The 12,074-nt window shown below is 45.7% G+C and overlaps 1 protein-coding gene and 1 long non-coding RNA gene across 3 annotated transcripts in view; one reads left to right on the forward strand and one right to left on the reverse strand.

Annotated features, from left to right (window-relative positions):
- Positions 1-3,460: 3,460 nt before the first annotated feature.
- Positions 3,461-4,552, forward strand: LOC135390472 (uncharacterized protein K02A2.6-like). Its single transcript, XM_064620178.1, has one exon. It carries the CDS (start codon positions 3,461-3,463, stop codon positions 4,550-4,552), a length of 1,092 nt encoding a protein of 363 aa, XP_064476248.1.
- Positions 4,553-6,455: 1,903 nt separating this feature from the next.
- LOC135390639 (uncharacterized) overlaps positions 6,456-12,074 on the reverse strand; it is a 61,595-nt gene continuing 55,976 nt past the window's right edge. For both annotated transcript variants that reach the window (XR_010421805.1, XR_010421806.1), the window contains one exon: positions 6,456-6,512. This is a non-coding gene — a long non-coding RNA (uncharacterized LOC135390639). The remainder of the gene's footprint in view (positions 6,513-12,074) is intronic.

A 12,074-nucleotide genomic window follows, 5' to 3' on the forward strand; every position in this document is an offset into this window, starting at 1 on the left:
CTAGTAAAAGCCTTCGACAGCAACGACGCTATACATTGACCCAATATTGACGTCTTCGAAAAGGAAAGTGCGTTTAGCTGAGTATACAGGGTGTTTTTCTTTTCTTTTTTAGTTGGATCAGATTTTTAGTTTAAAAAAAAAACGCTATGAGAGCACCGTAGGTGCAGTCTTTGCAGGCTCAGCATTTTGGTAGGCGGACACGTAAGTACAAGATGACAACTTACCTAAACTTCATTAATTAACTGGGGGCTTCAATTAATTAGTTCGGAGCTTTCGCGCAAAAGACAGATGGCAGAATGCGAGGACCCCTCAGAGCGTACGATTTTCATGTTCCCACCACGGTGGCATTCCGTCGTCCAAAGCAGACGAAAAATCAGGAGGCGTGGCCTTTCTGTGTCACCTTATTGGTCGCCAGTATATCGTTCTCGACAGCTCCCGCCGACGTCGTGGATGTTGTACCGCGCGTTTGTTGTCAGGCAAGGTTGTCTAAACCCTTGTTGGTTCCACTGATAAGGAACAAGGGGGCGTATCCCGTCTTGTACTTCAGTGTTCAGCTGATAATAAACACACACACTTCGTTCTTGTTCGGCATCGGAGGCAGTCGTTGTGCTTTCCTTGGGCGGACATAACATTGGCGACGACGGATGGGATCACAATGCCGAGGTTTCATGAGTTCAGGCCCCAGGAAGAATCCTTTGAGGAATATCTGGAACGATTCCAGATTTATGCCAGTGTCAACGATGTCAAAGCGGAAAACAAAGCGGCGACGTTTTTAAATTATCTTGGCACGACTGCCTACAAGACCCCGAAGAATTTGTTGGTGCCGGACCTTCCCGCAACTAGGACGTTCGACCAGTTGACGGCAGCTCTTAAGAAGCACTACTCGCCGTCGAGGTCTCTCATCGCTGAACGCACCCGGTTCCACAGGAGGTACCAACAGGAGGGAGAAAGCTTGGCCGACTTCGCAGTTGCCCTGAAGAGATTAGCCCACACCTGCGAATTCGGGTCGTTTCTCGACGAATCTCTACGCGACAGGTTCGTGGCCGGATGCCGTCTACACGATATTCAGCAATCTCTCCTGGAGCTGGACGGAACGAGCAAATTTGACGACGTCTACAGAGTGGCCCTAGCCAAGGAACTGGCAGGGCAACAATCGAAAGTGCTTCAGAATTCGTCGGCGTCTACGACAGAGGACGTGCACCGTCTACGCAGCTCACGACAGGACTTTGCGCCGCGAAAACAAACGGTAGGCCTCTGTTTTCGATGTGGCTCTTCGGCTCACACGCCTCAGAAATGTCCCTTTATAGATGCAAAGTGTTTTAAGTGTGGGAAAAAAGGCCACGTTAAAAGGAAATGTGTTACGGGGCAAGCTTCTGGTAGACCACAAAGGAGAAAACAAGATGTTAGCATTGTTCGTTGTAATTCGGTGACTGCCATACCACCAGTAAAATCAATGCTGAAAGTCGAAGGTAAAGAAGTGGAGTTTGAGATTGATACGGGTTCAGCGGTAACGCTTATGCCGGAGCAAATGTACTGGCAGTTGCAGCCTTCTGGTACAATGAAACACTGTGACCTTGTGTTACAAACGTTCACGGGAGATAAGGTTCCTATCGTCGGAGTGATTGACGTATCTGTTGAAAGTAAGCGAGGCACGGAAGTATTGCCTCTGGTTGTGGTGAAACAATGCACTGTAAAGCTTCCAGCTTTGTTGGGCAGGAATTGGCTCAAGCAGTTGAAACTTGACTGGCAATCAGTGTTTTATAATTCGTCACAAGGGAAGACGTTGCAGGCACTTAAGGCTATGTTCCCTGCTGTGTTCAACAAAGGGAAAAGTGCAATAGAGGGTTTCACTGCAAGTCTTGTTTTTAAAGATAACGTGTTGCCGGTATTTTGTAAACATCGCAATGTCCCATTTGCTTTTCGTGAGGCAGTAGAAAAAGAACTGACGCACATGGTGGAAGAAGGGGTACTGACACCAGTCAAAACAAGTGACTGGGCAACCCCGCTTGTTGTTGTACCAAAGCCAGGAGGCAAGATAAGAATTTGTGGGGACTACAGTGTTTCTGTTAACCCGAATCTTCGCACTGAGCAGTACCCGCTTCCACGTACAGACGAACTTTTCGCTACTTTCACGGGATGTTGTGTTTTCACTGTTCTTGATTTCCGCTCTGCGTATTTACAGCTTAAGCTTGATGAGCAGGCTAGGAAAGTTCTCACAGTGAATACCCACTTGGGTTTGTTTGAATTCACGTGTCTACCTTACGGGGTGTCCAGTGCGCCTGCAATTTTTCAGGCCACAATGGATAAAATCTTGCACGGGCTACCTAAGGTTGCGTGCTACATCGATGATTTGTTAATTGGAGGTGTAGACTATGACGAGTGCTTTCAAAATGTGAAACTAGTATTGGACAGACTTGCTAAACATTCTGTGCAACTTAATGTTGATAAGAGCAAGTTCTTTGTGGAAGAAGTTAAGTATCTGGGTTTTGTTCTTGATAAAGATGGGTTGCGCCCTTCGCCAGATAAAGTGAAAGCGATTACAGAGGCTCCTGCACCTTCTAATGTTACTGAACTACGCAGTTTTTTGGGTATGCTAAATATGTATGCACGATTTCTTCCGAACCTAGCTACCCATTTGAAACCATTGTATAAGCTGTTAGAGAAAGATGCTTCTTGGATTTGGAGTAAAGACTGTATGTCCAGTTTTCAGAAAGCAAAAGGTTTGTTATGCAGTGCAAGTGTACTTGCGTTGTATTGTTCGAGTAAGCCTGTGCAGGTGACCTGTGACGCTTCACAGTACGGGCTGGGCGCAGTGATATCGCAGGAAGTAACTAAAGGAGTGTGGCGACCAATAGAGTTTGCTTCAAGGACTTTGACAAGCACGGAACAAAACTACTCACAAATCGAAAGAGAGGCACTCGCGATAGTGTTTGCTGTGAAAAAGTTTCACAAGTACCTCTTCGGGAAAAAGTTTTCCCTCGTAACAGATCACTACCCGCTAACATCGCTTCTAAAATTGGGACACAAGTCAACCGGCGTGGCTGCCGCGCGGATTGAACGTTGGCGACTTCTACTTGCAGAATATAACTATGATATTGTGTACAAGAAAGGAAGTCACATCGAAGACGCCGACGCGTTATCAAGACTCCCACTTCCTACAATACCGGAGGAAGAAGACACCTTGAAGTATTTCTCGCCGTTGCAACAAGTCCCTCTCAATAATTGGACAGTACAACAAGAAACCAGGAAGGATCCTGTATTGCCAAGAGTCATCGAAATTACAAAAAGGGGATGGCCAAAGAAGGTGGATGATCCAGCGCTGCAACCCTACTTTCAAAGACGGGACTCCCTTTCTACAGACCACGACTGTCTGGTGTGGGGAGCCAGGGTGGTAATACCACAGAGCCTGCGTGAAGTAGTCGTTGGGCTTCTGCACGAAGGCCATCCGGGAATGGTGAAAATGAAGATGTTGAGTAGACAAAACGTATGGTGGCCTGGTTTGGATACAGACGTTGAAAATGTTGTTCGTAACTGTCATGTGTGCCAGTGCGTTCAGAACAGTGCGCCCCTTCCACCATTACAGCCGTGGCCGTCTTCGACCCGAGTATTTCAGAGAGTGCATCTAGACTTCGCTCAAAAAGAAGGGACGAATTTCTTGATTGTCGTTGATGACTATTCCAAATGGATGGAGGTGATCATGATGCATACGACAACAGCTCAGAGGACAGTCGAAGAACTGCGAACCATTTTTGCCCAATTCGGATTGCCAGAAGAAGCTGTAACGGACAATGGTCCCCAATTCGTGTCCGAAGAATTTCGTAACTTCATGGAAGAGAATGGCGTCATCCACACGACAACACCGCCATATCACGCTGCTTCGAACGGACTTGCGGAGCGCGCGGTCCAAACACTGAAGAAATCTCTTCTAAAGCAGCTGGAAGAAGACAAAAGCGATAACAAGAAAAGAAGCATGCAGCTTAAACTTTCGAATTTTCTGTTTCAGTATCGCACGACACCTCATGCAACGACCGAGAAAACGCCTGCTGAACTCTTCTTGGGACGGCTGCCCAGGACCCGTCTCTCTCTACTGAAGCCTGGCTACGACCATGCACGTCGTGCAAAGCAAAACCGGATGAAAATGTACGCAGATAAACGACGCTCTCGCCCACGAACGTTCCAGGTTGGAAGTCTCATCTGGGTTAAGAATGTCAGGGGAGAGGATGTTAATTGGTCACCAGGAAAAGTGATCAAAGTGATCAGTGAGGTAACTTTCTTGGTACGTGTTCTCGGAAAGGTTCGCTTTGTGCACAGTGACCATCTCAGGTCAAGGACTGGAGCTGTTGCAGGTTCGGACGACAGTTCCCAGCAGCAATCGGCGGAGACTTCAGAATCTTCCGACAACGAATACTTTGACGTGCCAGAGACTTCGCGAATACCCAGTGGGGACAGTTCTAGTGTCGAAAGTGTTCCCGACGAGGAACTTAGGCGAAGTAAAAGAGTGGCAAGGCCACCTGACAGGCTTACGTACGAAGCGCTTGGAGAACCTATGTAAGCTTGCATGCGAACCTTCCAACTGTTTCTGGTGCTTTGTATGCCTGTTTCATTTCTGTACTCGATAGTATATTGTGTTTTTGTAATTGAAAACTTGTGCGGGAGGAATGTTGTACCGCGCGTTTGTTGTCAGGCAAGGTTGTCTAAACCCTTGTTGGTTCCACTGATAAGGAACAAGGGGGCGTATCCCGTCTTGTACTTCAGTGTTCAGCTGATAATAAACACACACACTTCGTTCTTGTTCGGCATCGGAGGCAGTCGTTGTGCTTTCCTTGGGCGGACATAACAGTGGAAGAAGTTCGGCATGCCATTTTTTTATTTATTTATTTATTTTTTTTGGCTCGACGTCTCTCCTCTGCCGACGCCGGAAATGCGCGTCTATTTCCGCCGTCCGCTCACGACGTCGCGTCGCGTCGGGTGTCGCCAAGTGAGAGCTGGTCCTACGCTTCACTATACTACAATGACAACGACGATAGATACGAATAAACGACGGCGGAAAAATTTTAGGCGCGCGCACCACAATTCCGTCGTAAGAATGTTTTTTTTTTATTATTTCTATTTTTATTTATTATTTCTATTTTTATTTATTTTTTACAAATATGGCCGCAGCCAGAGTGCTTGGAAGTTTTCGCAGGCGCTTAACGAAAGTAATTAAAGTGTTCTTTCCGCGCAGCGTTACACTGCATTTATATCAAATAAGCACGTTGCTGAAAATACCCGTTTAAATATATTAGGTTTACTATGGGACTCTTTGCTTTTCCTCAGTATTGTTACTCGTACTTCAATGCTTGCTGTCGAGGTCGATCCGCCGAAGTGAAGAAAGTTTGGGGAACTCACTCACTCAAATCGTTAGCGCACTTTCTGCCGAGCGTCACTAAAACCTGCCGTGCAACAGCACACACTAAGCAGACACTAAGTGCTCCCGAACGAACAGCAGACACTAAGTGCTAGTGTCATTCGTTGAAAGTGACACTAAATTGATCCGTGTGATAGGGCTATACAAAACGCATACTGTTCGCATACCCCTTCCTCATACAGTGAGCCTACACAAAACGAACCAAACAAGTCTGCGTGCGGAGTGCACCGCACGGCATTCATAATCACGTTAATGGATCGGAATTGACACAAGCAACTCGCCAGCAACGGAGGAAATTAGGTATTCATTCCCAAGGCCAATCCCCTTGCGCCAGATGCTCAAGAGCTAATTGCTTTTGCTTTCCAAAGACCCCCCCCACACACACACACACACGCACACTTAGTACCAGATGGGCTGTTTCCTGCCGCGTTAATTTCATTAGCGTTCATTCCTCCGTTTACTGCGTTAACAAGATGGAAGCTGGAGTGTCGATACAACCAGACGCAGCACAAAGACTGGAATCGCTTCGTTGAGTGAAAAGGAAAAAAAAAAAATCTGCTTACGTCGAACGGGGCAGCAAACAGACTGGCAAGTTGGATTTGCCCTCAGTCCCGGTTGGAATTTGTATAAGGTTGGACAGCGGTATTGTGCATTGTTAACATCGAATGTTCTGTTTTTCATACAGTGAACCCTCGTTAATATGACCCCCGATAATCTGACATACGCGCTTTACGACCATACTTCTTGGGAACAATTTAATGAAACTTCTGCAAATCCCCCCGTTAATATGACAATTCCGCATTATGACCAAAATTTTCGGGAACGACCATGGTCATAATAACGAGGGTTCACTGTATACGCGAATGGTTTTCACAAAAGTACGATGAGTCGAAGTAGTTTTGGGGGGTGGGGTGGGGTGATAATTTTTGTTAGGAGTAGCAGAACAAGTCGGGAGACGAGTTCAATTTCTCCTTGTTTTTTTTTTTCTTACAAACAAACAAACAAACGATGAGTCGATGCTTAGTACATACTAGTTCATGAAGTAACATACCTCTATCGTAGCCTGGTTGTGGCGTGTTGTTATCGAGCGCTTTGTCTGCCGTAGCTGTAACAAACAACAACAATTTCATTTCCCTTTTAATACCTTAAGCACCCCGTACAGGGTATTATATAAGCGGGGAACGTAGCAAACAAATGAAGCACTTTCAAAACATATAAACACTTGTATGCACACGGGAAAAACAAGAAACAAAAGGGAAGAAAAGTAAAACGAATACGCTCGGCACACAGAATACTCCTGTTGTTATGTGCAATCCGATGCTGTTACCACATGAATTTCGCATTCTCTGCTAAAACACACCGTGTCAGTCTGACATCTTATCGTTTTGGGAAGGGCATTCCAGTCTGAGATTGCTGATATTAATGAGGAAATAACGGAAACGATTAGTTAAGGTCATGGGCATGTTGAGTTGCGTGGAGAGTTGTTTGTTTGATTGTAAGGGGAAAAAAAAAGAGGAGAAATTGAACTCGTCTCCCAGCTTGTTCTGCTACTCCTAACATAAATTCTCACCCCCACCCCCACCCCACACTCTTAGAAATGAACTTCACCGCATAGCACGCGCCTAGCCAACCATAATCTCGAAAGATATCGTTATCTTTCCTGGTTTGCTGAAAACGGGAGGCGTACGCCTTTTTTGTGACAATTATGAACAGCATAAGTGTCACAAAATAGGCTCCGCCCCACGATTTCAACAAATCAGGGGCCAGAACGTTGTCATTCGAAATGATGGTTGGCTAGGAGCGTGCTATGTGGTGAAACTCATTTTTAAGAGTGCACCCATGCCCACCTCCCAAAAATACTTCTTCGTGGAGAGTCTTGTGTGATAGAATGGTATGTTTGTGCTAACAAGGGGGGACTAGCCCAGTCTTAATGAAGATGATCTGAGAGTTTCACCGCCATGGATGATACTCTACCCCATTGCTGCTGGTTACGTGGTTAAATATAATAATGAGTTTCCTCACAGTGAGGACACAAGTCCTACGCGGTCCAAATAGTTAAGAAGAACATAGTGAGAGGGCGAGGGTCCAGCTGATTTAGGGACATTGAAAGTGTGGTTCTGAAAGGCTGGTAGTGCGGGCAATGGAGGATGATGTGCTCTAGATCTCCCAGATGACTGCGGTGAACAACTGACATTCTCCCCTCATTTATACTTGCCAAAGTTGATCCAATGCTCCCTTTCCAGATGCCACGAAACACCTCTCGTGAAGACGCTGCATTAATTCATCGGATACGACTCAATGTGGTTTTCACAGGCTTTGCCTCTTGCGAGAATTTCACTCTCCAAGATGCCGCTGTAGGTGGTCCTATACTTACATCTCGAAAACGGCCAACTGCGTAGCCGTAAAAGGGCACAGGCGAGCTGCTAAAACCGACACCTTCTATAGATAACGGAGAAGGCCTCTGCACTCTTACAATTGACGTCACGCACCTGGCCCTACTGTGGGTGTTGGCGATAGATAGATGTGACGTCACCGAAAGAGCGAAGAAGAGAAAAGCTTGCTCATTGAAAATATATGGCAGCCGGGCCAGATGCGTGACGTTACTGAAAGCGTGTTGAAGCATTCTCTGTTATCTAGAAGGTGTCCGTAAAACCCGGTAATGGTAATGGTAATAGTACTGTGATGTAAAACCCGAGGCAGGGAAATAAGGGCAAAGACTCTCTGTCGTCTGTTAGTATTCTGTTACGTACTCTGTAACTGTAAGTCACTTACTGTTCTCACAAACTACCAATCAACTCGTTTACTTGTTTAAGTAACATACCCGTGACTAGCGCTATTCTCCTAAATACACGTACTGCTTTTACTGACTTACGCCGTTCCAGCTTCGATGCATCCACTAGAGCGCCCTCCATCCTAGCGCTCTTCTTCTTTCTACTCACGTTTTTCTCTACACTTATCTTTACAAACACAAACACCTCTCTTGTCCTCAAATCGTCGTTAAACAGACACGGGCCACACATTGATCAGGTCCAAAACATTTTCCTTGTGGCAAACGTCTTTTCGGAAGCTTTGACGGAATCAAAACGAAAAGAAACAGAATTAAATTCGTTTCAGCGCAGTTACATAAAACACTAAATCACATTTTTTTCTCGCTGACGCCGAGCAAGAAGAAAAAAGAACACGAGCGAGGAAGACGAAATATATATATATTTTTAAAAAATGGGCCGCGCAACTTTCAAGAATGATCACCACGAATGCAGCTTAGAAGGAGAGGACAATCTTTTGCCGTCTCCCGACAGGTTGCCTTTTCTTAGTGTGCTTGTCTCCAGTAAGTCGGCGATGCGGAAATAGCTATTACTGCTATCTCGTCCGGCCGTCCGTCGGGAAGGTTGCGATGCTGTTTTTTGCGCAGAATTACTGGCACGGAAGTGGCTTTCCGGGCACTTACGTTGACAGGGGAGGCCGAGGGGTCACATCCTTCATCTTGCGTGTATCCTATCCAGGAGACTTAGCAAGTTTTGACGTGGAAGACCCAGTACGTAACGGCGACGTCCTAATGAGAGTTATACCCCTGTCACACGGGCATTTTCGATCCTGCTCGACCGAACCTGCTTGAACCCAATGCAGATCGGATGGTGCTACACGGCCGCTTCCAAGCAGGATCGAACTTTGATCCTGCTTGACTCAAGACAGTTCCCATAACAGGATTGAGAATTTCGAGACAGCTCGACGGCCGCCATTTGCATCCTCGACCCCGGTGAACTGTCATAACTTAAGACGGACATGCGCGCGGAGCTACAAATGATGCTTACATCGGTATACGATAAATTACCACTAATACCGCTGTTATATAGGAAACGCGAAATTAATGAGTCCCGTTTATTCATTTGCGCAAGTCAACCATTCAATGCGCATTGAAAGTGGCCGTGTAGCAGCGTCAAAACTCGAGCGTGCTCGAGAAGTTCGATGCAGATCGGATTCGAGAAGGATCGAAATGCCCGTGTGACAGGGGTATAAATGAATAAATATGGTCGAAATAGTTGCGTAGATTGCTCAAAATTTAGTCTTTCCCAAAATTTTTGGTAGTATCTCAATCGTACCTCTCAAGCATTTTCCCCTCATCGCTGTTACCATGGTGACAAATATGTCATAACGAGAATACGTTTATGGTACGGTCGACAACAGTGCGATGAAAAGCGAAGAAAGAAAGACAAAGACTATGTTACAAAACACGTTGATGTACTCTACTATGCGTTCTGAGAATCGGAGGAGGCGGTCATATTTCTTATGAAGATCATTATGCAGGAAAAAGGTATTATTCGGTCTTTATTCACAATTATAATAAGAAGCAGAAACGGTGGTGCAGCGAAATTAAATCACTTATTTCTCTTCTACCGAAATTTAGGAAATTAAAAAAAAAAGGGGGGCACTAGCATAGAGGCACTCCAGGTCATTAGTCATTACTCATTAGTGAAGTCATTTGACCGGCAACGCAACAATGAGCAAACCAACCGTCGACTTAATTTAGCTTCAACTTTCCCGACAACGCCGCTGTCGTTTAACTCGTTTAACTACGACAAGCTAGAGCCCCGTCGTTTAGTAATGCAAATGAATCTTGGCCGTTTCCAATTCGGCGAAAAGTAAGCACAAAGTGAAGCAAAGAATACGAACAAAAGCAACCGTGCCGAGTACCCATGTAATGGGGTACGTACTGCGTGCGTCATATTCGTACGTACATTAATTTTAATGAGCTTCGCGCGAGCGCCGGGAGCCCACAGGCGGCGTGTAATTATGTTATGTTGGAATGGCGCGGGCATTTCAAGGGCGATAACATCATTTAACATGGAAGAGGCGAAAGCGTGTGCCGCCCGCCGGTAAGTGCTAAATGGGAACACGCAATTATAACCGATTAAATTATTTAAAAAAAAAATGGTAGGCGCGCGTACCGTATACACTCCTAAAAATAAACATCACCGCATAGCACTTTCCTAGCCAACCATAATCTCGAATGATATCATTATCGGCACTGATTTGTTGAGAATGGGGGCGTACGCCTTTTCTGTGACAATCGAACCTCTGTATGCAATAAGGGGATAAGTCGACTTATCCCCTTTTTACTATTTTTGCTGCAATGACATCTACACTCTTAAAAATGAACTTCACCTCACAGCACGCTCCTAGCCAAGCATTATCTCGAATGATATGGTTATCTGCCCTGATTTGTTGAAAACGGGGGGCGTACGCCATTTCTGTGACACTTATGCTGTTCATAATTGTCACAGAAAAGGCGTACGCCCCGTGTTTTCAACAAATCAGGGCAGATAACGATATCATTCGAGATAATGGTTGGCTAGGAGCGTGCTATGCGGTGAAGTTCATTTTTAAGAGTGTACATACCAGTATGCACCTGCCAATGAAAATTTAGGACCTTATTGTGATTTTTTTGGCCCACTACAGCATGGTGAAAAACGGGAAATGCGTGTGTGTCAATGGGACGGAAAAATCAGATGAGGCCCCTTTTCTCGGTTTGGGATTTTTCGACTTATCCCCTTATTGCATACAGAGGTTCAATTATGAACAGCATAAGTGTCACAAAAAAGGCGTACGCCTCCCGGTTTCGACAAATCAGGGCAGATAACGATATCACTCGAGATGACGGTTGGCGAGGAGCATGTTATGCGGTTATATATAGTTCATATATAGTTCATCTTTAAGAGTGTAGGCTGACGGAAAAGTTATACACGAGACAAAAAAAATATATACACACAATAAATAAATAATAAAACCAGCGGCATATGGCCTAGCGGGTTAAAGCGTCCGCTGGTTTGTGGTACAGAGGCAAGGTCGTGCGAAAGACTGTAAGGTGCTGGGTTCGAATCCTACCACCGGCTGTGCTGTCCTGAGGTTTTCCTTGGGTTTTCCGGCAGGCTTTCCAGACGAATGTCGGCACATTTCCCCCCGAAGTCGGCCCAGGATGCACATTAACCCCCTATTCGCCCGCTCCTTCCTGCTGTCCTCTCTCCATCTGTCCACGTCTGTACGCCGCTCATAGCCACAGTTGCTTCGCGGCACTGATGCGGAATAAAAAAAAGTTATAATATAAATTGTCCATTTTAACCATGTTCGCGAGTATATCACTCTTAAAAATGAATTTCACCACATAGCACGCTCCTAGCCAACCATCATCCCGAATGACAACGTTCTCGCCCCTGATTTGTTGAAAACGGGAGGCGGAGCCTATTTTGGGACACTTATGCAGTTCATAATTGTCACAAAAATGGCGTATTTCCAGCAAATCAGGGGCGAGAACGATGTCATTCGAGATGATGGTTGGATAGGAGCGTGCTATGCGGTGAAGTTCTGTTTTAAGAGTATACTTGATTTCGCGATTGGCGAAGTTCTTCCTCTTGCAAAGTGTCTTCAAGTTATTTCTGTTAGGACCACGATTTCACGAGGGAACTAACTATTTGTTGAAAATCAAATTGTTTGGGACAAATTCACGAACTGGTAAGCCGCGTGCGCAAATGCAATGATAGGCAACGGCTCTTCCGGTATCAAGGTGGGCCTCGACCGGACGGCCACCATCAAGGTCCTCCACGCTGTGTGGTTAAGAGAAAAGGTTTTGAAGAAGTCTCTAAACGCGAAGGTACGATTCGATCTGTGTCCG

This window comes from Ornithodoros turicata, chromosome 4, assembly GCF_037126465.1.
Source record: "Ornithodoros turicata isolate Travis chromosome 4, ASM3712646v1, whole genome shotgun sequence".
NCBI lineage: Eukaryota > Metazoa > Arthropoda > Arachnida > Ixodida > Argasidae > Ornithodoros > Ornithodoros turicata.